This window comes from Anomaloglossus baeobatrachus, chromosome 5 (genome assembly GCF_048569485.1).
Source record: "Anomaloglossus baeobatrachus isolate aAnoBae1 chromosome 5, aAnoBae1.hap1, whole genome shotgun sequence".
In the NCBI taxonomy this organism is placed as follows: domain Eukaryota; kingdom Metazoa; phylum Chordata; class Amphibia; order Anura; family Aromobatidae; genus Anomaloglossus; species Anomaloglossus baeobatrachus.
In genome coordinates this window covers 37546028-37572301 of record NC_134357.1, presented here as the reverse complement: position 1 = coordinate 37572301, position 26274 = coordinate 37546028, and the positions used below count along the sequence as shown (strand labels likewise).

At 51.9% G+C, this 26274-nt stretch overlaps 1 protein-coding gene across 1 annotated transcript in view; it reads left to right on the top strand.

Annotated features, from left to right (window-relative positions):
* LOXL4 (lysyl oxidase like 4) overlaps positions 1-26274 on the top strand; it is a 124085-nt gene that overhangs the window by 22195 nt on the left and 75616 nt on the right. The window contains exon 3 of the mRNA XM_075352238.1: positions 6691-6860. Within this exon, the coding sequence (XP_075208353.1) occupies positions 6691-6860 (170 nt within the window). The remainder of the gene's footprint in view (positions 1-6690; positions 6861-26274) is intronic.

Sequence of the window (26274 nt, the reverse complement as noted above, 5' to 3'; positions counted from 1 at the left end):
AGCTGCTGTCTGCTCTCCTGCATACACTAGTGAATGGAGGATGCTGAGACTTGTAGTTCTGCAGCTGCTGTCTGCTCTCCTGCATACAATGAACATTTTGAAGAAGGAAATGACATCAGACCTTTTTTTTTTTTTTTTTTTCATCAACAATCTTTAATGGCATTGTGCACTGATTAAAAACGCAGTGAGCAAAAACGCAGCAAAAAACGCACCAAATCGCGGCAAAAACGCATGCGTTTTTGCCGCGTTTTTTTTAGCCGCGGGTGCGTTTTTTAGACATAAACGCACATAAAAACGCAGCGTGAAAAAAACGCCTAGTGCGCACATAGCCTAAGGGGAAGCTCTCCCATCTGCCACGTCCTGTGTCACCTCTGCTTGCATTGTAAAGGGACAGTTTATGCACCTGCTGTTTCCCTCTAGCCTTACCCCTTCTATAGACTTGCAGTACATTATACCCCATTACTGCACATCGCTGCACTGCGAACCCCAAGTTTTACTAAAGACACCTTGGGAATCTCATTAGGGAGTCCTTGCAGAGCTGCACAACGATTTTTGGACCCCTATTCAAAAGTCAAGTTTCTTAAAGAGACAGTACACCTTAAATCAAAATTGGCCGAAAAAGACCTTGGACAGTTCCCCACTGCTGAAACAGAGCAAATACAATCTGATACTGTCCATTATGAAGCCCAGGAGGCAGAGCCCACGCTTTCAGCAGACCAAGTTGTCCGACCGAAGCGCTCTTCCAAACCCATGATAAAGGCCACTGAAAACTATCACACTATGAAAGATGAGCTATGTGAACACCTGGAAGAACAGTGGGAACGAGTCACCTATTACATGTCAAGACTTGAATCCTCATCAGGTGATGCCGCATGCTTACAAGCCGCTCTGGAACGGCTGAACACAGCTCATGAAAGATACAAGAGACTGTCAACAAGGTACATTACCTTTCTAAAAGACTCTAAAATTGATGAAGCTCTTTCAGACCTGAGCAAGGCAGAAGAGGTAGACAAGGAAAGAGATGCCAAGGTGCAAGATGCCATAGACGAGGCCGAACACCGTATCTCTCACCAGCAAGAAACCAGATCACACCGATCAACCTCATCATGACGTTCCTCTCGGTCATCCGGGTCATCATCCTCAAGAAGCTCAGCCCTGAGCGACAGGATACTAGAGGCCCGCATAAGAGCAGAGGAATCCAAGGTGAGATGTTCCTTCACAGAAAGAGAAGTAGAGGAAGAAGCCAAAAGGACTGAAGCAGAAGCCCTTGCAAAAGCAGAAGCCGCTAAAGCAGAAGCCAAAAGGGCAGAAGCAGAAGCCCTTGCAAAAGCAGAAGCTGCTAAAGCAGAAGCCCTTGCAAAAGCAGAAGCCGCTAAAGCAGAAGCCCATGCAAAAGCAGAAGCTGCTAAAGCGGAAGCCAAAAGGGCAGAAGCGGAGGCTCGGATAAAGATTATTCGGTCACAGATGGAAGAGGAAGTTGCGCTAGCTAAAGTGAGACTACTTGAGCAAGCATTGATCCAAGGTCCTGATCCAGCTCACTCGCCACCACTGGAAGCAGACAATCCAGTTGATCGCACAAGAGACTATGTACTGAATCAGTTACCTGTAGCAACCCCGGTTTGCAGTACCGTCCAAGCCGACAACACCGAAACCTCCAACTTACCTCTACCAGTGCCAGTGCCACCTAAAGCACCCGAACAAATTAATAACAGTGACCAAGAGGTGCCCTCTCAAACACAGTCACCACAGCAAGATGGCAACCAAGTGTTTCCTGACCCACTTCCACAGCTCAAGCAGCGGTCATCAGAATCTACAGAGGCTAAACCACAGCTCAACCCTGCAGCAACGTCATTTTACCCGGGAACATCTCATCCATTCAAGCCAGGCAGCCCATATGCCCCAGGGGCATCACGAGTCGTCGTGGCAACAAGTGGTGAGAAATCAGATATGTCTGAGTTTGCCAGGTTCATGGTGAGCAGAGAGCTAATCAACACTAGTCTCACGAAATTTGATGATCATGCAGAGAGCTACAGGGCCTGGAAAGCAACTTTCAAGGCAGCCATCGCCAATCTCAACTTCACTGCAGAACAGGAGCTCGACCTCCTGATCAAGTGGTTGGGCCCAGGCTCTACAAACCGTATCAAGAGCCTCAGAACCGTCTATGTGGGACAAGCAGAAGCAGGTCTCGCTGCTGCATGGCAGAGATTGGAACGCACCTTTGGCAGCGCAGAAGCAATAGAGAAAGCCCTATTGAAGAGACTGCAGGACATCCCAAAGATCAACCTTAAAGAAGTCCACAAGCTTCAAGACCTAAGTGATCTGCTCATGGAGCTGGAGCTCGCCAAAAGAGATCCTCGTCTGTCTGGGCTGTGCTACCTGGATACAGCCCATGGAGTGAACCCAATCGTGGTGAAGCTGCCATACAGTCTGCAGGAGAAATGGGCAACGTCAGTCTCAAGGCACAAAAGAATGCATGATGTCACCTTTCCCCAATTTATTCACTTCTGCAAGTTCATTGACGAGCAGGCCCAGATGAGGAACGACCCCAGCCTCGACTTCCTAGAGTTCAACACTTCGGCAGCTGCAACATCATCATCATCAAGGTATGAAGGTGCCATACACAAACGCAGAGACATTAAGAACACTGTGAGTGTCAGGAAGACTAAGCTGCCATCACCTGCAGCACGCACAGATAAACAGAACACCGTCTCATCACGAGATAAGTCTTTCAATCAAGAATGTCCCATCCATAAAAAACCGCATTCACTGAACAAGTGCAGAGGGTTTAGATCCAAAACCCTACAGGAGCGCAAGAAAGTCCTCACAGAGCTTGGGATGTGTTTCAAATGCTGTGCATCACTTGAGCACATGGCCAAGGACTGTAAATCCATCATCAAGTGTGAGGAGTGTCATAGTGAAAAACACGTTTCAGCCATGCACCCAACCCAGCTAGCTAGAGACACACCGGCTGCAGTCACCACCACTCCCACTCCAAGTCATGGCGGGGAGCCCAAGAATCAGACTGACACCACCACAGCCGTCTCCTGCTCATGTTCAGAGGTATGTGGAGAGGGCCAAACACAGAAATGTTGTGCCTGAATATGCCTCATCAAGGTTTATCCCGAGGGACATCCAGAAAAGGCAATGAAGGTGTATGCCACCATAGACGACCAAAGCAACTGGTCCCTAGCAGGAACCAAATTCTTTGAAGCCTTCGGAATTAATGGACCATCAGAACCCTACACCTTGAACACCTGCTCGGGTCACATAGAGACTAGCGGCAGAAGAGCCCAGGGATTCATTGCTTCTCCTATCAATGGGAAGACTGAAATACCTCTACCAACGCTCGTTGAATGTGACCAAATACCCAGCCACAGGAATGAAATTCCTACCCCAGAAGCTGCATTTCATCAACCACACCTAAGACACCTCGCTAGTGTTATCCCACCTCTGGACAGTAACGCAGAGATTCTACTCCTGCTCGGCAGAGACAATCTAAGGGTACACAAGGTGCGACAGCAGTGTAATGGGCCTGACTATGCACCACACGCCCAGAGACTGGACTTGGGATGGGTAGTCATAGGAAATGTGTGCGTTGATCGATCAGAAATTGATTCCTTCAAGACTTATGTGCATGAAGATGGGCGCACAACCTGCTTAAAGCCATGTCCTCATCACTATGGAGTGAAAGAGAAGTCTCCAGACACAATACAGCTACCTGACATCGCTTCTTCTCTGCATATCGACAACTTGGGAAGATCAGTCTTTCACACAACCAAGGACGACGATAAAGTAGCCTTGTCAGTAGAGGACAGAGAATTCATCGGAATAATGGACTGTGAGTTTTCTAAAGACAAAGCCAACCATTGGGTCTCTCCATTACCCTTCCGATCTACCAGGGTAAGACTCCCAAACAACCGAGCTCAAGCTCAGACTAGATGTAACTCTCTTCAGCGTTCCATGAACAGCAAGCCTGAAATGAGAGAACATAGCGTCGCCTTTATGGACAAGGAAGTCCGCAACAACCTAGCAGAACCTGTACCAGCTGAACTGAATCCAGCAGATCACGCAACTAGACCTATGTCTATAAGTTCTTTTGCTAACTCTTCTTGGCTTACAGGTCCAGAGTTCCTGCTGAGATAGTCAGAAGAAGGTGTCCAGGAAGCCTTCAGCATCCTAGATCCGGACAACGATCCAGATGTCCGAGCTGAAGTCAATACCCTGGCCACCAGTGCAGAAAAAACTTCCAACCTCGGTTGCCAACGTTTTGAACGTTTCTCCAGCTGGATGAGGCTCGTCAGGACTGTTGCTAGGTTAGTGCATATCGCCAGATGCTGTCGTACGGACCTTAAAAACAAAGACGGTCATCGCTGGCATGTCTGCCACAAAGCCCTTTCTGCTGAGGACATCTCCCATAGTGAGTCCCTCATAATATGCCACCTCCAACAGAGTGAATTCGCCATAGAATGGAAGTGTTTATACAACAAACAGCAGATTCCATTAAGAAGTCCTCTCGCCAATTTAAACCCAGTCATCGACAGTTTCGGCTTACTGAGAGTTGGTGGTCGTTTAAATCAGGCTCATCTTGGAGTTGCAGAACAAAATCCTCTCATCATTCCCAACAAACACCATGTTACAGTCTTGCTGATCCGACACCACCATGAAAAGACTGAACACCAAGGCAGGCAAATTACAGAAGGTGCTTTACGGTCTGCAGGCCTCTGGATTATTGGAATGAAGAGACGTGTAGCACAAATACTACACGATTGTGTGCACTGTCGTAAAGCGAGAGGAAAACAACTGTACCAGCAAATGGCTGACTTGCCTACAGACAGACTTTCCACAGAGCCACCTTTCACCTACGTGGGCCTAGACGTTTTCGGACCATGCATGGTGTCCACACGCAGAACTCGCGGAGGCCAAGCAAACAGCAAGCGGTGGGCTGTGTTATTCACCTGCATGAGTGTTCGAGCCGTTCACATTGAGGTGTTAGAGTCCATGGATACCTCCAGCCTAATCAACGCCTTGAGAAGGTTCTTTGCCATCAGAGGACCAGTGAAACAGCTGAGGTCTGACCGTGGAAGCAACTTCGTCGGTGCATGTAGAGAACTGAACATCGACACCAAACCTATCCAAGATCAGCTGGCAGAGAAAGGTTGCACCTGGATCTTCAATCCCCCTCACAGTTCTCACATGGGAGGCTCCTGGGAGAGGATGATCGGGATTTCACGCAACATCTTGAACTCCATGCTAATAGACGTCAATTCCTCAAGACTCACACATGAGACTCTAGTCACTCTTTTTGCTGAAGTCTCAGCCATTATCAATTCAAGACCCCTTGTGCCGGTGACCATGGATCCAGAAACACCAACCATATTAACTCCTACTATTCTCATTACCCAAAAAACTGACAACGCGGTAATGCCCAGCGGAGAGTTCACCCATGCGAACACTTATCAAAAACACTGGAAACGGGTTCAATACTTGGCTGACTACTTCTGGAACCGATGGAGGAAGGAATACCTCATCATTCTTCAAGGAAGAAAGAAGTGGCGACATCCCAAGCCGAACCTCAAGGAAGGAGACCTAGTCCTCATGAAAGATCAGACCACAGAAAGGACTGACTGGCCTATGGGACTAATTACTAGGATACTGCCTAGTCAGGACGGCAATTTTCGGATGGTGGAGCTAAAGGTCATCAGGAAAGGTGAGACGAAGACCTTTGCAAGGCCAATCCACAAACTTGTTCTGCTTTTGCCCATAGAGGGCGTCCCTACAGGATGAACGCTACCGGACCTGAACTTTGAGCCATCCTTCTTGTTTTGGACTCAATTGAGCTTGTTTTTGCATTTAACATGCCTTTCCTTTCAGGTTGTATTATGGACTCAATAGTGAAATCCCCAAAGTGAATTTCAGACGGGGAGTGTGCTGTTTCTATTTGTCTTAGTTAAAACTGTTATTTAATGTTTTTCATGCTTGTCTCTGCTGCCATCTACTGGTCAGACCTTTCGGCTCCTCTGTTTCTTTTGTCCAGCCCATGGGAGTGTCTGATGACCCTCTTGCATCACATCCTGGGATGTTCATTTCCAAAGCAGAGTTTGTGAGAACAACATCCCATATTGGATTGCAGCTACTAGGAGCAAAGTCTTCTGACCACGTAGTAGCTACAGAGGCAAGCATCACTGGAGAATTACAATGCCAAGTACTTGGATTACTGCACTCTGCATGTCCTAACCTTTGGAGAAAATAAACCACCATTGTTTCATCTCAGCATGTGCATGTTTTCACTCTGGAGCGCTCTGGTCCTGTCTGCCCCACCTATAGGAAAAACGAAGGTAAGATTCTCACAACCTCTCACAACTACGCACCTTCCATCGCCTTTAAGTGGGGACAGAACAATAAGTAACATGATATATGTAGACAGTGACTGCACCAGCAGAATAGTGAGTGCAGCTCTGGAGTATAATATAGGATATATAATATAATATACAAATATAGTTGCTTATCATTTCTTAAATGTGACAATGAATGGCTCAGAATGGAAATATTAGGAAATGGAGAAGGAGAATTGTGAAATTTCTGAGGACATGTGAGTATTATACACAGTATAGAACTTAATATTATACATAGATTACAGTATAGATGTTCTAGTTCATATTGGTTAGAGATGCAATATTTTTGGTTCCTCAGGTCCCATCTGGCTGGATAACGTGCGCTGCTCCGGTGCAGAGAGCTCTCTGGCAGAATGTGAATCTAACGGCTGGGGTGTCACTGACTGCAAGCACTCCGAGGACGTGGGCATCTTGTGCTCGACAACTCGCCTGAGGCCATCGGATCTGCCTCAATCCATCGCTGCACAGGTGAGCAGCACAGTGTGACCTGCACAACGCGAATAATGGCCTCTTATTGTCTGCAAAACTAGTAATAGAAAATACCGGCCCCGGTGACAGCATTTGGTTTGGTGATCGGTGCGCTGCTTTCTATGCTGGCACAGGAGATGTTATTTGAATAGGGAACACTTGGTTTAGGAACCACTGCTGTATAGTGCCATATTAATACCACCTTCTTCCATGGTTGCATGCCCCTGTCCTCCTCATACGTCCTTTGCAGACTCTCGGCGGTAGAGCTGGATCAGCACTGGTGCTCGGACCGGTATACAGAACATGCCGCTACGCTCTGCCCGATCTGACACCTTTCTACCCTAGCCAGTCATTTTTTTCACAAGTTCTTTTGTGAGATGAGACCTGACGGCCATACTTCGCTCTCCATAGTATCCATGAGTCTTGACCGTCCATGACCCAGTTGATGGTCACTGATATTCCTTCCTTGTAAAACCTATTGTAGATTGTAACTACTACATAGCAGGAACACCTTTCAAGGTGTAGAGACCTGACCATACAGCCTCCCTCCTCCTCCACACTGACCTCTTGCTTTTTGCAGGCATTTTTCCATCATTTCTGCCCACAGTCACATAGTATCAGTGATACTGCTATTTACAGTTCACATCATTCTGTAAATTAATGCTGCCATACAGTCTACTTGTGACGCCCTGGGCAAGCCAGGGGTCACAGGTCACAACACCACCACACACCCCACATTCCCTGCAGGCACACCAAAGTCAAAACACAAATCCTTGTTGCCCTCCTCCAGGGGCTGATGTCCACACCAGGGGGTGGGCCAGGCGGTTGGCTCGCCCACCAAGGAGTTCACAGTCCTGGAGGCGGGAAAACCAGGCAGTAGAGTTCGGTGCAGTTGGAGAGTTCAGAGTGAGAGGAAGGAGAAGGAGGACAGTGAGAGTAGTGACAGAGAAAGTGACAGTTGAAAAGCCTGAAGTTAGTCCGGGTGTGTGCCCCGGACTGAGACAGCAAGGTTGGCAGACGGTGGTGACCGTCTGCAGGAGAGGCTGATCGGAGGTTGCCGTAAGGACCGTGGACGGGTGGTGGCCCGGCGGTACCGGAGCGGTATACAAAGAGAAGCCAGCACCAGTGGCAGGGGCCTTTCGGATCCCGGCAAGGCTAGGAGTCGCCATAATTTGCCAAATCCGTCAGTGAAGGGGACCTCCGGGTCTCCCAGCAGCAAAGTCCCGATTGAAGGCAACAGTCCAACCGTGAAGGGGAGACACCGCCAAGGCACCAGTTTCCCAGGGCCAGCACCTGCGGGCAAGAGAGGGGCTCCCCCGGCTCATATCCAAGCTGGGGAGCGGGTTACTGCAGGGAACATCAGCACCGTAGCCGTCCGAGGGACCCGTCCAACCAGCCGTTTGTTTACCGTGAACTGTGTCATCATCCTTGGGCTGAGTGAGTACCTCCGTGCCGTGCGGCACAGCGCTACCCCTGCGTCCCTGCACCTCCACAGGCCCCATAACCCGCCTGTCCACCATCCTGACCTCCCCATCATTGGGCCCCGGGACTACCAAAACCCCTACCCACGGAGGGGCAAACCAACATCTAGCTGCTCCATACCATCGCTCCCGGGATCCCCAGACAGAGCAGCGGTGGTGTCCACACAATCACCACAACCGTGGGTGGCGTCACGAACATTAATCAAATCCCCCACCAACAAAAACACCCCTTTCACTCACGGGCGAGGAGCGCCGCTCGAGTCCCCGGGATCCGGCCTATAGCTCGAGCCACCAAGCAGCAGTAGCCGCAGAGCGGCGGCGGCCGGACCCGAGCAGTGGGAGAGCGCAGCGTTGACACCCTCCTCCCCGCCCGCGACATACTGACCTCAATATACCACCATATAGTGCTGAAATAATATAGAGTAATAGATCTTTGTGCATGAGGTTCATGATAGGGCTAGTTTTATAAAGTAGAAAAGGATCCCCCAACTACTTCTTTTACTATAACTCAAGCCTATATAATACCGCCATATAAAAACAAGATAATATTGCCATATACCACCTACATAAAACCTCAGTATTTTGCTAGAATATATACACCACGTAATACCACCACATAAAAGCAATATAATACTTCCATATACAACCCTCATAATACCATCATATAGTACCAAGATGACACTGCCATCTACAGCCAACAGGTATGTCACCATATAGTGCTAAGATAATACTGCCAAATACAACCCACATAATACTACCATATAGAGCCAAGACAGCACTGCCATGTACAATCCACATAATACTTCCATATAGAGCTAAGACAGCACTGCCATGTACAAGCCTCATAATACCATTATGTACTACCAAGATAATATATGTATATCACCATATAGTGCAGAGGTCATAGTGCCATGTACAACCCACATAAAAACACCATATAGTGTCAAAATAATATTGCCTATACAACCTACATAAAACCTCAATATTTTGCTGGAATATATACATCAAGTAATACCACCATTGAAAGCCAATATAATACTTCCATATACAACCCTCATAATACAGTCATACAGTGCTAAGATGTTATTGCCATGTACAGCCAACATGTATACCACAATATAGTGCCAAAATAATATCGCAATATACAACATGCATAATACCACCATATAGTGACAGCACAACACTGCCTTATAGAGTTCACATAATACCTCCATATGGTTCCAAAATTATATAGCTAACTACAGCACACACAATACCACAATATACTGTCTAGATACTACTGCCATATACAGCGCACATAGTACCATTATATAATTCCAAAATAATATTGCCATATACAGAACACATAATACCACAATATAGTGCCAAGATTAATTTACCATATACAAGCTGCATAATACCACCATATTGTGCCAAGTTAACACTGCCATATAGAGTTCACATAATACCTCCATATAGTGCAAAAATAATATGTAGTATTTCCACACAATACTGCAATTCACTTTCCAAACACCATATAATTCTGGATGGTTTTCGATTTCTGCTCCTGGAGCTGCATAATAGCACTCCTTCATAAAGTCACTGCCACAGAAGCCCGGAAAGTCTATGGCCACTAAGGCCGAAAACACCTGTGGAATAAAGGGGTTAAATTTATGTGGTTGTCAGTGAAGTGAAGAGGCACATGGGACATGTCACTAAAATATGGCTTTTTGGCACGCTGCGCCCGCTCCGGCCGCATGAAAATAGCAATGTTCACTTTGGCCGAGACCCAAGAGCAACAAACGTGCACAGAGTCCGACTGACGGTAAAAAGGCCGAGACTTGTGTGTATGAATAGTGTCATAGTGCATGTGTGGCGCCCCTGACCTGGTCAGGCACCACTGAGTACTGCACCCATGCTGGGGACAGTACAATACAGGTAATCCAGATGGCTGACCGGGGTGTGGAACACAGGCGCATAGTGATCAGGTCTCACACATGTACCTTTGAGAGGACCCCTGGGGATCCCAGGAGGGGGCAGAGCCTACGCCTTCACTGGAATAGTGGAGGGGGCGAGAGCCTCCATCTCCTCTCAAGGGGTGTGGTGGAGAGTCTGGTTGCTAGGTGGCGTAGGCAGACACAAGTGGGGAAGGAAAGAGAGATAGGAGGAGTTAGTTAGAGCTGGGAGCTCGGACTGAGGAGATGTCAGCAGAAAGAGCAGAGATGGAAAAACCCACCAGTGAGTCGGTTAGAGCAGATCTCCAGAGGGCTCAGTGAGGAGCAGACCTGTGGGGCTGATGCTGTCTAACAGCGCCCGCGCAGTGGCTACAGACGGGGGAGAACGGTCAACTAGAAGTGCTGCCTGAAAGCCAGCTTCAGCTAGAGAGTGCACGGAGTGGGAAGTACGGAGACTTCTAGAGAGCACCAGGCCCAACCGGGCGGCAGATCCCGAAGCGAGGATAGATTCACCTTTCCCTGCTAAACCTGCCGGTGTGGGGCTCTTACAGCCCACACCACAACTACAAAAGCCGCAGCCACGTAACCGCAAGTAGGGCCCATAGGTCACAGGAGGCAAGAGGCTGGAGTGGCCTGGCCCGGGGAACAAGCACACGGCAAAACAAGAAGGGGAGAGAGGCTTGGAGCATCTTCCCTGGGTGACCCCCATAGGGACTCAAAGTCGGGGTCACCCCAAACCACCAAGGGCTAAGGAAGGCGAGTTTGTAGTCACCCTCATACAGTCAGCCGGAAGGATACCTGGTTCCCACCTGGTTCATCCCAGCTACGCCCGGGTTACTCACCCTGCCACCTGAAGTGAGTAAAAACCCTGAAAGACACTCTGCCTGTGTGTGGTCATTCTGCGACTTGTGGTACTACAGCTTTACAAAGGGCCCTGGGGCTTGCCTCACTCTCAGGAGGCTACTACACCCGACTGCACCCACCATCAGCCCCAGGCGTCCTCTAACCTGCAGTGGCGGTCCCCTCTGACCGCAAATACTGAGAGTGGCGTCACGATCAAAACTGAAGATTCCCTACCTGTGACCAGCACCAGCTACGTGGAGTCCCTGAAGGTATGCACTGATACAACACCGGCGGGGCTTCACATCTGGCGTCACGAACAGGATAAGGACTAGACCTGTCCAGACAGGTGACCATGTGCCTGGGCGGTCCGCTTGAAAAATTGGAAGCGCCGCCATATTGCCACCATGAAAAGCGCGCTGAAAAACAACAGCAGCCCGCGCTGGAAGAAGTTACCGCCCACGAAGAGGTGTGGCTACCCAGAGATCCCCTGCAGAGTTCTGACCTTGCCAGCTATGAGAGTGGAAGCGTCGAGAGACGGCGGGAAGGAAAGAGAGCCACAAGCCTGCTGCTGGGAGCGGAGCTACTGAAAGAGGCAGAGCAGAAACTGGACAGCTTGTTACAGGAGGCAGCGAAGAGTCCACTGCTGGGAGACCGTGCAGAAGACGGCGCAGAAGAAATGGCGTCTGACCGCAGGAACCCAGAACCAGGCTCCGCTGCCTGGTGGTACCGAGAGCTGGCCCAGTTTTGCAACCGGCTGGAGACCCGGGTCGTGGAGCAGATTCGGGAGGAACGGATGGAACTGCAGGAGATGACCGCGGCGGTTCGGGCCTATGAAGGGAGAGCTGCGCGCCGGGTGTCAGGCGGGACGGCGACGACGCAGACCCCAGTGCTACCAACAACGGGTGAGTCGAATGATGCCCCGGCCCGCGCAAGTGCCCCGACCCCTGCTGCCACGTCCGCGGTCCCTGAAGAGGCGTCCGGTGCGGCGACGCTGAAGCAGGCCGCAGCCACGCCAGGTGCGGCCCTCCAAGCCCCAGCGGCTGCAGCGATGCCCTGCTCGGCCCACCAAGACCCAGTCCCTGCAGCGATGCCCTGCCCGGCCCGCCAGGACCAGGCCGCCGCCATCCTGGGCGCGGCCCGCCAAGACCAGGCCGCCGCCATACAGGGCGCGGCCCGCCAAGCCCAGACTGCTGCAGCGACGTCCAGCCCAGCCTGCACAGAGCCCCCTGCAACAGCGACACTGATCCAGGCCGCCGCCATGCCAGGCGCGGCCCGCCAAGACCAGGCCGCCGCCATCCAGGGCGCGGCCCGCCAAGACCAGGCCGCCGCCATCCAGGGCGCGGCCCGCCAAGACCAGGCCGCCGCCATGCCAGGCGCGGCCCGCCAAGAAAAGACTACCTCAGCATTTACCCCGGCCTGTAAGGCCAGAGCAGACACCGCTCCCCGGTCCACAGAGGTTCCTGATAGGCAGCCCACGGTGGGTGAAGACCCTGCATATTGGCAGATGAGGGCTGACCTGGAGGCCAAATTTCCACAATGGTTGGTGAGCCAGTACATACCCCCTCCGCATACCCCAAAGAGTCTCCTGCTAACTCCTGCAGCAGCTACACCAAGGAGTCCCTCACCTGGGCCGGCTGAAGAGCATCCATCCCCGGCACTGCCACAGCTGGAGTGCCAGGAAGAACTAAGGGGGAGAGGAGGCCAGGAGGCAGAAGGGCTAACTCCGACGCCAGCCGCAGCAGACTCCTACTCAGAGCCGGAAATGCTGCCATACTCCCGCTGGGACGAGGAGGACCTGACCCCCTCTGCAGAAGAAGAGCTGCCTAAGAGCTTCACCTGGGAGCCCACAAGCATGGATCCAGCCCGCAAGACACGGCGCAGAAGAACACAGTTTGCTCCAGCACCACAGTCTCCTGAACAGAGAGCAGTCACCGCCAGAGACCTAAAGGAGAAGCGTTTGTTGAGAGAGTCCAAAGCCCAGGCTAGAGGACCCCTGTGTTATGGCATAGTGGAAGATTTCAACTTGAAAAGTGGTTATGGCTTCATTGTAGCACCAGGAATAAAAGAAGGGATATTTGTAAACCGCAGAGATGTGAACGCTCATCTGCCAAGAGGACACCCTTGCAGAAATCTGAAAATGGGAGATTTGGTACAGTTTACCATGCACCAAGGTGAAAGGGGATTGTACGCACTTGACGTAACGCTATGTCCCAACAAACCCTACAGCCATCCCATGCAACAAGAAAGACAAGAAAGACAAGAAAGACAAGAAAGACAAGAAAGACAAGAAAGACAAGAAAGACAAGAAAGACAAGAAAGACAAGAAAGACAAGAAAGACAAGAAAGACAAGAAAGACAAGAAAGACAAGATGGAGATAAAGAACCAGATGTAGAAACAGATGAAGACCAAGAACGGAAAGATAAAGATCCTACAGATGAAGAAAGAGGCAAAGAGCAAGAAAGTCACAGGTGCCAGTGCCCAACGTGCCCTCGCCCTAGTGAAAAAGAGGAGTAAAGTAAAGGAAAGTAAGAAGTTACTGTTTTGACCAGTTAAAGTTTGAAAAGTTTTGTTTGCAACGTTTAAGAAATGCGCCCACAAAAACTATTGTGAGAAACAAACTTAAGGCTATGAACTTGCTATAGCCACAAACTCTCGCAGTGTAAATAGTTACACCAGTGGCACCACCACCAGGGCCAGCCTGCTTAGGGGCTTGGCTCGTCTGCAACCAGGGGGGGCCCGTCCGTAGAAAAGGGCCTTGGCTCACCTGCGACCAGAGAGCACGCCTGTTTATGGGGCCTTGGCTCACCACCACAAAGAGGGTACCTGGCCAGCACCAACTGTGGAGGCCGCCTCTGAATCCTGCCAGAAGAGGCTGACGGCGCGGATCCACCAGGCCAGGTATACCCTGAAACCACCAGCCCATGAAAGCCGCCTCTACATCCTGCCAGAAGTGGCTGAAGTCGCGGCCAACGGGAGAGGAAGATTGGAGGAAAGGTCTGGGGAAACGGATGGCCCAGACCTGGTTACCAACAGGACCGGTGACCTGCCTCCTGAGAGGGTTTTGGGTGGGTTAACGGACTTGTGGGTGGAGGGTGGTGATGTCTGATACCTGGTGCTTTTAAATGTTTTACATGTTTTAATGTTTTATGCATTTTAAAATGTTGTCTTGCAGCCCGAGGACGTGCTGGTGATAACTAAGGGGGAATGTGGCGCCCCTGACCTGGTCAGGCACCACTGAGTACTGCACCCATGCTGGGGACAGTACAATACAGGTAATCCAGATGGCTGACCGGGGTGTGGAACACAGGCGCATAGTGATCAGGTCTCACACATGTACCTTTGAGAGGACCCCTGGGGATCCCAGGAGGGGGCAGAGCCTACGCCTTCACTGGAATAGTGGAGGGGGCGAGAGCCTCCATCTCCTCTCAAGGGGTGTGGTGGAGAGTCTGGTTGCTAGGTGGCGTAGGCAGACACAAGTGGGGAAGGAAAGAGAGATAGGAGGAGTTAGTTAGAGCTGGGAGCTCGGACTGAGGAGATGTCAGCAGAAAGAGCAGAGATGGAAAAACCCACCAGTGAGTCGGTTAGAGCAGATCTCCAGAGGGCTCAGTGAGGAGCAGACCTGTGGGGCTGATGCTGTCTAACAGCGCCCGCGCAGTGGCTACAGACGGGGGAGAACGGTCAACTAGAAGTGCTGCCTGAAAGCCAGCTTCAGCTAGAGAGTGCACGGAGTGGGAAGTACGGAGACTTCTAGAGAGCACCAGGCCCAACCGGGCGGCAGATCCCGAAGCGAGGATAGATTCACCTTTCCCTGCTAAACCTGCCGGTGTGGGGCTCTTACAGCCCACACCACAACTACAAAAGCCGCAGCCACGTAACCGCAAGTAGGGCCCATAGGTCACAGGAGGCAAGAGGCTGGAGTGGCCTGGCCCGGGGAACAAGCACACGGCAAAACAAGAAGGGGAGAGAGGCTTGGAGCATCTTCCCTGGGTGACCCCCATAGGGACTCAAAGTCGGGGTCACCCCAAACCACCAAGGGCTAAGGAAGGCGAGTTTGTAGTCACCCTCATACAGTCAGCCGGAAGGATACCTGGTTCCCACCTGGTTCATCCCAGCTACGCCCGGGTTACTCACCCTGCCACCTGAAGTGAGTAAAAACCCTGAAAGACACTCTGCCTGTGTGTGGTCATTCTGCGACTTGTGGTACTACAGCTTTACAAAGGGCCCTGGGGCTTGCCTCACTCTCAGGAGGCTACTACACCCGACTGCACCCACCATCAGCCCCAGGCGTCCTCTAACCTGCAGTGGCGGTCCCCTCTGACCGCAAATACTGAGAGTGGCGTCACGATCAAAACTGAAGATTCCCTACCTGTGACCAGCACCAGCTACGTGGAGTCCCTGAAGGTATGCACTGATACAACACCGGCGGGGCTTCACACATGCGCCTGCATTACCTCACTCCACCCCGGCCTCACATACCAGTGGGGTTTCCTCGCCTCTGAGGCATTCCAAAAACGTCTCCAAAGATCGCACCGCAGGAGATCAGTCATGTCATGACAAATCAGAAGATTTTACTCACCAAGAAAAATGAGCAACGGTGGAACATTGATGATGACACATAGATGAAATCTCTGCCGAAGATGTAGCAGAGAGAAATGTGTCACATCATGGTGACGATCCAGATTCACCACCCCCTCATTACAATTTTTACATGAAATAACTAGTGATGAGCGGGCACTACAATGCTCGGGTGCTCAGTACTCGTAACTAGTGATGAGTGAGCACTACCATGCTCGGGTGCTCAGTACTCGTAACTAGTGATGAGTGAGCACTACCATGCTCGGGTGCTCAGTACTCGTAACTAGTGATGAGCGGGCACTACCATGCTCGGGTGCTCAGTACTCGTAACTAGTGATGAGTGAGCACTACCATGCTCGGGTGCTCAGTGTCGCGGGCGTAGGGGACGCGCTCGCCACGCTCGGGTCCGGGCCTTCTGCTGCTGCTCGGTGGCTCGAGCGGTGGACCGGACCCGGGGACATGAGCAGCGCTCCTCGCCCGTGAGTGAAAGGGGTGGTTTGGTTAGGGAGATTGTTCGTGACGCCACCCACGGGTCGTGGTGATAATGGCACCACCGCTGCTGGTAACGGGGATCCCGGGAGAGATGGTAGGGAGCAGCTGAGATGTTGTCCCCTCCGCGGGCAGGGGTTGGTGATCCCGGGGCCCGATGGTGTTACGGGGAGGCCGGATGGCTGGGGTGCAGGGACTGCGCGGCGCGGTGCCGGACGGCACTGGTGTACTCACTCAGACAATCAATGACAAAGTCTCTGGTAAACCAAAACAGCCGGATGGACGGGTCCCGCAGCCGGCTGCAGTGTTGTTGTTGTGCTCTCCCCGGACGGCTGATGGTGGCTGTCTTTCCCTGCACCTTTGAAAATGTTCTTGACTCCTGTGGTTGCCCATCGGTAGTCCGCTCCCCGGCGTATAGGTGCCGTAGGAGCCCGTTTTGCCCGCAGGCGCTGGCCCTTGGATCTCTAGCCTGTGGCGGTGGCTGTACATCCTCTCTGGGTGGACGGTTGCCTTCAATCGGGACTTTATAGTTGAGAAACCCCTGGGGTTCCTGTCACATTCGGATTTGACTATTGATGGCGGCTCAAAGCCTGGTCGGGGTCCGATGGCCCTGCCTGTGTGCTTAGCTTCACTCCGTTCCCCGGTCCGGTAACGGCGGGTTGACGCTCGACCCCGGTCCTTACAGCTCTGTGGAGTTCCACTAACTCCTGCAGATGGCCACCACTGTCTGCCAACCTTGCTGTTAGTGTTTGGGCTCCAACCCAGACACCCAAGTGTTCACTCCTCTCACTTTCACCTCCTAAACTGATCTGTCTCTTTTCCCGCCTCCAGGCCTGTGAACTCATCGGTGGGTGGGGCCAACCGCCTGGCTCCGCCCCACCTGGTGTGGACATCAGACCCTGGAGGGAGGCAACAAGGGTTTTGTGTTTGGCTGCTGTAACTGCCTAGGGTGGGGGTGTGTGTTGGTATGTTTGTGACTACCTGGCTAGTCCAGGGCGTCACACTCAGTACTCGTAACTAGTGATGAGCGGGCACTACCATGCTCGTGTCGCGGGCGGAGGAGGGGACGCTACGCTCTCCCACTGCTCGGGTCCGGCCGCTGCTGGTGCCGCTGCTCGGTGGTGGCTCGAGCGGTGGGCCGGATCCCGGGGACTCGAGCGGCGTTCCTCGCCCGTGAGTGAAAAGGGGATTTTGATTGTGGGGGTTTTGATTATTGTCCGTGACGCCACCCACGGTTGTGGTGATATTAGTGACACCACCGCTGCTCTGGATGGGGATCCCGGGAGCGGTGACAGGGAGCAGCTTTGTTGTTAGTTCTCCCCTCCGTGGGTAGGGGGTTGGTTGTCCCGGGGCCCGGTGATGGGGGTAGGGATGGATGGCAGGCGGGTTACGGGGCCTGGTGAGGTGCAGGGTCGCGGGGGCAGCGCTGTGCCGCACGGCACGGTGGTACTCACTCAGCCAATGATGAGGACACAGTTCTCGGTACAACAGACGGCTGGATGGACGGGTCCCACAGACGGCTGCGGTGTTGTTTCTCCCGGCAGGTTGATGGTGACTGCCTTTCCCTGCACCTATGTATGGTAGATGGTTCCAATGGGTTCCCACCAGTAACCCGCTCCCCAGCTTGGATATGGGCTGGAGGAGCCCCTTTTGCCCGCAGGCTCTGGCACTGAGAAACGGTTGCCTTGGCGGTGGCGGTGTCTCCCTCTCTTGGTTGGACTGTTGCCTTCTGTCGGGACTTGGCTGTTGGGAAACCCAGGAGGTTCCCTTCATTAACGAATTCGGCAAATTCATGGCGACTCCTAGCCTTGCCGGGGTCCGTAAGCCCCTGCCAGATGGTGCTGGCTTCTCTTTGCGTACCGGTCCGGTACCGCCGGGCTACCGCCTGTCCACGGTCCTTACGGTAGACTCCAATCAGCCACTCCTGCAGACGGTCACCACCGTCTGCCAACCTTGCTGTACCGCCCGGGCCACACACCCGGACGCCGTCAGTTAGTTGCTCCACTACCACTTCTCTTCCTTCCACCTTCACCTCCAAAACTAATCTCAACTGTCTTCTTTTCCCGCCTCCAAGACTGTGAACTCCTCGGTGGGTGGTGCCAACCGCCTGGCCCACCCCCTGGTGTGAACATCAGCCCCTGGAGGAAGGCAACAAGGGTTTTGTGTCTGACCTAGGTGTGCCTGCTGGGAGTGTGGGGTGTGTGGGTGTTGTGCTCTGTGGCCCCTGGCTTGTCCAGGGCGCCACATTCCCCCTTAGTTAAATGCAGACTGTCCGCGGGCTGCCCGTCCATCACCGGTTTTATTTTCACAAACTGGAAAATATAGAAAAAATGGTGAAACACAGATTACATTTATAATAACATCTTCCCACATCGGGAGGTACTCTTACTTAAACGTTACGAAACGATTACGGCTTCCGCTCTCTCCCACCCAAGCAACCTGGCCCTGATGCTGCCCCTAAGCAAACAGGCAGCACCCCTTGACCCCAGTCCAGCACAAGTTGCCCGAGCGGGTTCTGTCATTTTCAGGGGACCCGCGTCCATGGGGAACCCCTGAAACCCCCAGAGGATCGCCACCGGTTCTGGTGGTGGCTGGGCCCCAGCCTGCTCCACTGCGGGCCCTTCCTCCAATCTGCCTCTCCGGAGGCGGTAACGGTGAAAGCCACAACAACATTATTATTTACATGCCACTAGTTTGTGGTTGCCCTGCTAGTTCTCGGGCCTGTTCATAAGGCGTTCCTTATGCAAATGGTAAAGGGGGGTCCCAACGGGGACCAGTTGCCGGCAATGACCGGTGCAAATCACGTTGACAATCAGGTAACTTTTCATCAATTATTCATTCTTTTCATTTTCAAACTTTCAAACGGTACTTTTAACACACACACAATTTTTCCTTTTAAAGAGTAGTTTCCCTGTACCTAAGTGGGGGTCTACCTAGGTTGGGACGAGTGGACCTCCGGGGTCCTGTGTCAGTGGGGACAGGCAGTGGGGCAGAGGGAGCAATCAGTTTTTCTTCCCTGCTATCGTGTGGGTCAGGCGGAGGCATAGGGGAGCTGGGTACAGGTTTATCCCTGGGCACTGGCTCATGGCCGACCACTTCCATCACTTCCTCATCCACGGGTTGTGGGAACAGTATCACTGGAAGAATCACCGCGCCATTCTGTGTAGGCCAGTCCGCTGGGAAGTCACCCATCACGGTGTGGATTACCTCTTTTGCCTTCTCCGTCGGTTTAGGAATCGGAACTTCAGCCGCTGCACTCAATGCTGGTGGGCACCTCTTTAGATGGTCCCGGGAAACCGTGGCCAAAGTGCCCCCTTGGTCTCGACTGATCTCGTAGGCCTTCCCATCTTCCCATCCTGTGGGCTGTATGACATATGGGGTTTGCTCCCATTGATCATCCAGCTTGTGGGTCCTCCTCTAACGCTTCAGCACTACATCTCCAGGCTGGAAAGGGCCAGAAGACGCCTTCTGGTTGAAGCGCTGCTTCTGTTGTTCCCGACTGCGACTCAAGTTCTTCTCAACATATTCCTGAATCTGTCGGTACTGCACCCTCCGCCGGGTGTCCCATTCAGCTGTCGAAGGGAGTGCTTCTGGGGCTTCCAATCCCATTTCCAGGTCCACCGGCAGCCGGCCGGGGCGAGCCCTCATCAGGTATGCTGGGGTGCACTTCGTTGAGCTGGAAGGGATATTGTTGTACTTATCGACCAAGTCAGGTAGCTTCTCCGGCCACTGGTTCCGTTCTTCTAGCGGCAACGTCTTGAGGAGGCCCAAGACCAAGTGGTTCATCTTCTCACACATGCCGTTGGTTTGGGCATGGTAAGGCGTGGTCCGGATCTTCTTGCAGCCGTACAACTGACAAAACTCATGGAACACCTCTGCTTCAAAGGCCGGGCTTTGGTCAGTAAGCACCTTCTCAGGGTATGCATGTGGTCGGCAGAAATAAGCCTGGAACGCTCTAGCGGCGGTACGGCCAGTTAGGTCTTTGACTGGGACAACCACCATGAACCTTGAATAGTGGTCTACTATGGTTAGAGCGTAGGTGTACCCACTTCGGCTGGGGGTGAGCTTACATGGTCCAGGGCGACCAGCTCCAGTGGTTGATGTGTAACGATCGGGTGTAGGGGCGCCTTCTGGCTGGCCTCGTCCTTCCTTCTCAGCGTGCAAGGGCCACACTCTCGGCACCAGGCCTCTACAAACTCCCGCATCCCGCTCCAATAGAACCACTCTCTCAACAGCATTTCCAGTTTCTTCCATCCGAAGTGTCCGGCACCATCACGGTATGCTTGTAGGACGGTGGGCACATTAGCTTGGGGAATCACCAACTGGCGGATTTTCTCACGAGTCTTCGGGTTAATCAGCTCACGGTACAATTTCCCCTGGTGTAGATACAGCCGGGTCCGTTCTCGCCACAGGCGTTGGGCTTCAGCTGGAGTGGCAGGGTCTATTCCAGCAGCGCCTTGCTCCACCAAGATCTTGACTAAGCGAACAGCGGTGCCTGGTCCTGAGCTGCTTGCTACTCCTGACTGGGCAGCGGGTCCAGGCTTACCCGTTGTTGATAGACATGCACCTTCTCAGTCGGTGGCTGATGAAATGCGGGCAGCTCAATCTCTTCGAGGTGGTCTTCCTCAGGCCCTTCTTCCAACAAGTGGGCCATCCGAGAGAGTGCATCGGCATTAACGTTGGCACGGCCAGCCCTGTACTTGATGGTGAAATCGTAGTTGGCTAGCCTAGCCACCCACCGCTGTTCCAACGCGCCCAGCTTGGCAGTGTCCAGGTGGGTCAGCGGGTTATTATCCGTGAAAGCGGTAAACTTAGCTGCTGCCAGATAATGGCGAAACCGCTCGGTGATAGCCTACACCAGCGCCAGGAGTTCAAGCTTGAAAGAGCTGTAGTTCTCAGGGTTCCTCTCCGTCGGTCGGAGCTTCCGGCTGGCATAAGCAATCACTTTTTCTTTTCCGTCCTGGACCTGGGATAGGACTGCCCCTAAGCCTACATTGCTGACATCGGTGTAAAGGATGAAGGGGTGGTTGTAATCAGGATATGCTAGGATTTCTTCTCCGGTCAGGGCCGCTCTCAGCTGACGGAAGGATTCCTCATGCCTTTCTTCCCACACCAATGGGGCTCCTAGGGGTCTACCACCTTTTGTCTGTCCCACAAGGAGGTCTTGCATGGGGGCAGCCATCTTCGTGTACCCCTTGATGAAGCGACGGTAATACCCCACCAGGCCCAGGAACTGCCTCACCTCCTTCACCATGGTCGGCCTCAGCCAGTCCTGAATGGCGGTGATTTTCTCGGGATCAGGGGCGACACCTTCTGCACCGACCACATGCCCTAGGTACTGCACTCTGGGTTTTAGCAGATGACACTTTGAGGGCTTTCATCCTATATTTGGCAAGGGACGCGAACACCTCAGCTAGGTGCTCCAGGTGGGCTTCATATGTCTGGGAGTACACAATCACATCATCCAGGTACAGCAGGACGGTTTCAAAGTTTAGATGCCCCAGACAGCATTCCATCAGCCGTTGGAAGGTTCCAGGGGCATTGCACAGCCCGAACGGCATGCTATTAAACTCGCAGAGTCCCATAGGGGTAGCAAATGCAGTCTTCTCGCGGTCTTCTGGTGCCACAGCCACCTGCCAGTACCCACTGGTGAGGTCAAGGGTGGAAAGGTAATTAGCGGTTCTCAGCGCAGCCAGAGATTCCTCAATACGGGGCAGAGGATAAGCATCCTTATGTGTTATCTGGTTAATTTTTCGGTAATCCACACACATCCGCATGGTGCCATCCTTCTTCTTAACCAGTACCAACGGGGCGGCCCAGGGACTACAGCTGTCCCTAATAACCCCTGCCTACTTCATGTTCCTCAACATGTCCTTGGCACATTGGTAGTGTGCAGGGGGAATAGGCCTGTACCTCTCTTTGATAGGGGGGTGCTCACCGGTGGGGATATGGTGTTGGAGCCCTTTAATCTGCCCAAAGTCTAGGGGATGTTTGCTAAAAACCCGCTCATACTCCCGTACCACCCGGTATACCCCTTCTTTGTGATGTGTAGGGGTATCGTCAGTGCCTAGGTGTAGCTGTCGACACCACTCGTCTAACTCCCCTTGGGATGGGTGAGTGCTGGCAGTAGGTGGTGAGGTTGGGGGAATGGCCTCGTGGATGGTATGGGGATCCAAGGTGAACAACTTGGCAAGAGTAGCGTACCGGGGAAGCCTGACTTCTTCCTCCCCACAGTTCAGCACCCTCACGGGCACTCTCCTCTTCTTTACATCTACCACCCCTCGGGCAGCCATTAATGTGGGCCAGTGTTCAGAGGGCATGGGCTCTATCATGGTGGGGTAGTCACGCCCCTGGGGCCCTACCGCTGCCCTACACCAAATCATCATCATCTCGCTCCTGGGAGGCACAATCAAAGGGGCAACATCCATCACTCTCACCCCACCAATCTCTCCTCCTGTCGAGTTCACATGTTGGCGGTACATCAAGGCTCGGATCTCACGCTGCACAGCTCTCTGTCGGCTCCCCGCTGCCGTGGCGGCCAGCTGCTGCAGTAGGGTCAGCACATCACTCATACAGTGCTCCATCACGTTGGTCCCTAGCACTACCTTCGGGTTATGATCACTGGGTTCATTCATTATCACAATCATACCCTGGTGTTGCAGTTCAGCTCGCCCCACAGTCATGGCCACTTGTTTGTATCCCACTTGGGTCAATGGGAGTCCATCAGCAGCAATCAGTGTTATACTGGCATCTGGGGGAGCCAGCTCGTCTTTTCCCCAATACCGTTGATACAGTGTGTATGGTATGGTGGTTACCTGTGATCCAGTGTCCAGGAGAGCCATTACCGGTATGCCGTCCACAGCCACGGGGATGATAGGCCGGGCCCCGATGTACCGGTCCCGCCAGTCTGGGGGGCCATGGGGTTCTACTCCTGAGGATTGGCCCGTGGCCCCAGGGGTTGCTCGTTTAACGGACACCGTCGGGAGTAGTGACAGGGTTTGCTGCACCTGTAACAGATTGGGGGCCCGTTCCGTGAGTCATTGGCCCTTCTCCGCTGCATCCAGGGGACGTCCTCAGGGCTGTCGGCGAACTGCATCTTCACTGGGGCCTGGGATCTAGTCGGAGGCTGGAGTGCGGCGAGAATCTTAGCGAGGTCCCCATCCATGCGACGAACTTGAGCAGCGAGCTCTTCCATCGTTCCGCTTGGGGCTGCAGGCACTGGAGGTGCTGATGGGGTAGGTGCCACCACGACGGGAGCAGTCTCAACCGGCCACGGGGCTGGCTCAGGAGCTTCACATGCGGGGGGTTGCAGAGCTTTGATGGCCCCTTTCCTTTAATACGGCAAAGTCCACGTCAGGGTATTCTAGGGCCCACAGCCGAAGCTGTTTGCAGTCCTCTGAGGACCTCATCCCCTGCACAAACTGCTCACTTAACATTTTGTTACTGTCCACACTGTTGATGGTGTCCACCCGCTTCAGTGTGCGGAGTGCGGTTTGCAGGCGCAGGGCATAGTCCCGAATGCTATCTGCGGGCCGTTGTCGGCATTGATAGAACTGCATCCACAACTCTGCCTCGGTACGGGTCTCAAATGCAGTCTGCAGCTTTTCAAATATGGTGGCTACAGAGGACCAGTCCCCCTCGGCCCAGGTCTCCGCCTCTTGCTCAGCTGCGCCGGTTAGCTACCCCAGCACTAGCGCTGCACGTTGCTTATCAGTCAGGGGGTACGGTTCTAGCAGCGGACTAAGTTTTTTCCGGAAAACCTGCAAGGCATCAGGTTTCCCATCGTACTGCGGTAGCCAGGCAGCTCCGGGCACATAGGGCAAAGAGAACAGCATCACCTGGGCGAGAGCTGAGGCCGCGGCGCCCCCCCGCCAACGCGGCTGGGACCTGGGCAGGCCCATTCCCATCTACGGGTGCTCCCGCAGCTGCGTCCGCCGCTCCTCCAGCAGCTTCGTCGGGCGCAGACATCTTGTTTCCGTCTCCCTTAAGGCTGCTTTACACGAGTCAATCCATCGTGCGATTTATTTGGCAAAGTCTTTTTTTTTTTTTTTTGTTTGTATCGCTGATAGGTATTTGTCCATGCGTCACACGTTGAGTGTTGTCAAACGACCACAAAGCGCTCATCGATATATTGATTGGCCATGGCGGACGTCCAAAAGGCTTCACACATGTTTTCCTTTGGTCAATCTGTCTTTTGTATGGGCGTAATTAGGCAAACTATACAGCCCTCCGTGACGTTGTCTGGATTGTTGCACGCCCTGAATTCTTCTGACCTGCTCAATCCAGTTCTGCTAATGTGGTTGATTGGTTACATACCATATATATAGTTTCGCTTCTGCGCCTGTCTTTGTTGCCTCGTGTGTCCTTAGCATCAATCTTGTTTGTGGTCTGGTTTATGACGAATTCAGAGTATCTATCCTCCAAAGGTGGGTTATATTAGTTTTTGTATGGTTTATTTATTGTGTCATTTAGCCGTTCACATTTTTTTTTTTTTTTTTTTAATGTTTATTTTTTATTGTTATTTGTGTAGGTTTTATCGTGTATTATGTTTTTTGAAACATAATAATGTTTTTGTTTTTTTTTCTCTTTTTTGTTATTTTAAAAATAAAAACATATTACATGTTTATTATAACAGTGTCAAATAAAATGTTCTCATATAATCTTTCACAGATGACGGCTCATCAAAACGAATTATTTTTGCGTGATTTCATTGAAAAATATCGCACATTAACCTGTCTTTGGAAAATAAAATCGCCTGAATATAGTAACGAACGCATCAAACAAGCAGCTTATGCGGATCTGATTACTATCTTTAAAAACCATTTTCCTAATGAGCCTGTGGATGTAAATCTTATCAAGAAAAAAATACAAGGAATACGCACTGTATATAAAAAGGAACTAAATAAAGTCGAGGAGTCACGACGTTCAGGGGCTGCGACTGCCGATCTTTATGTCCCACGGCTGTGGTATTTTGATCTACTTGACTTCACAAGAGATCAAGAGATTCCAAAGTCATCAACAAGTGTGCTTTCCATTCAGGAGTCAGAAAATGGGGCAATTGCCACCTCGTCGCAAAATTATGAGCTATATCAGACCATTCTGAAGTTGTCTTGGGGAAAGGCATGAAATCTGCTAACGCATGTATTATTGCCTGACAAGTCTCCGGAATTAATGAACTTAATAGGGATCTCGAAATACCGGCAGAATATTGTAAATCAGTGAGGCTACGGCCAGTGGCAAGATAGCGCAATGTCACCAGCAACCTTTCTTCCGCAGGAACAGCCTTACGCATTAAAGTATCTCTGCGCTTTATGTATGGGCTGATACGCGTCAGGACTAATGAGAAAGATTCTTCCGACATACGTAGATAGTTGCGGTAATCATGCGGATTGCGTTCCTGTAAATCATGAACTAGACGCACGTGGGATATCTCATCCCTTCGAAGCAGCCATTGACGTGACCATAATCTTTTGGGGCGAGGATTCATACGTGTATTTTGGTCCATTTCCTCCTCCTCCTGCAATATCTCGGTCATAAGGAGACCCACAGATAAAATGTCAGTTTCGACATTGCTGAACATCCTGTTACCTTAAAATATATAAAACACACACATTATAATGATGCCAAATGTCGATTTTGATCAAAAAAGGAAAGATTGGCATATAACAACTTACCACAAAAAAGGTATACAAGGAGTGAGGTCGGAAAATCCAGCGAACAAAATAACGTAAGAAAAATTAGGAGTAATGCACTATAAAACACTGTGCATGACGCCAAGGATGAATGTTCACACATGACTACAGCGCCGTCTTTTATAACAGTAATAACCAATCAAAACGCATCTGCTACAACCAATCCGATTAGATTAGGCGTGATTATTTAAAACCACAAATACGCCCTGAACGTTTACTGACGTCACAAACAACTACGAGGATGGCCGATTACACGGTGTCACACTTTGCAATGTGTCGTTCATTAAGACTAAACTGACCGATTTTATGGAATTAAACGATGAGTACACGATGGCCGAATTTCAAACGATTAGGCATCGGTTGAACTCGCAAGGAGCTGTCACATGAGGAGATGTCGTT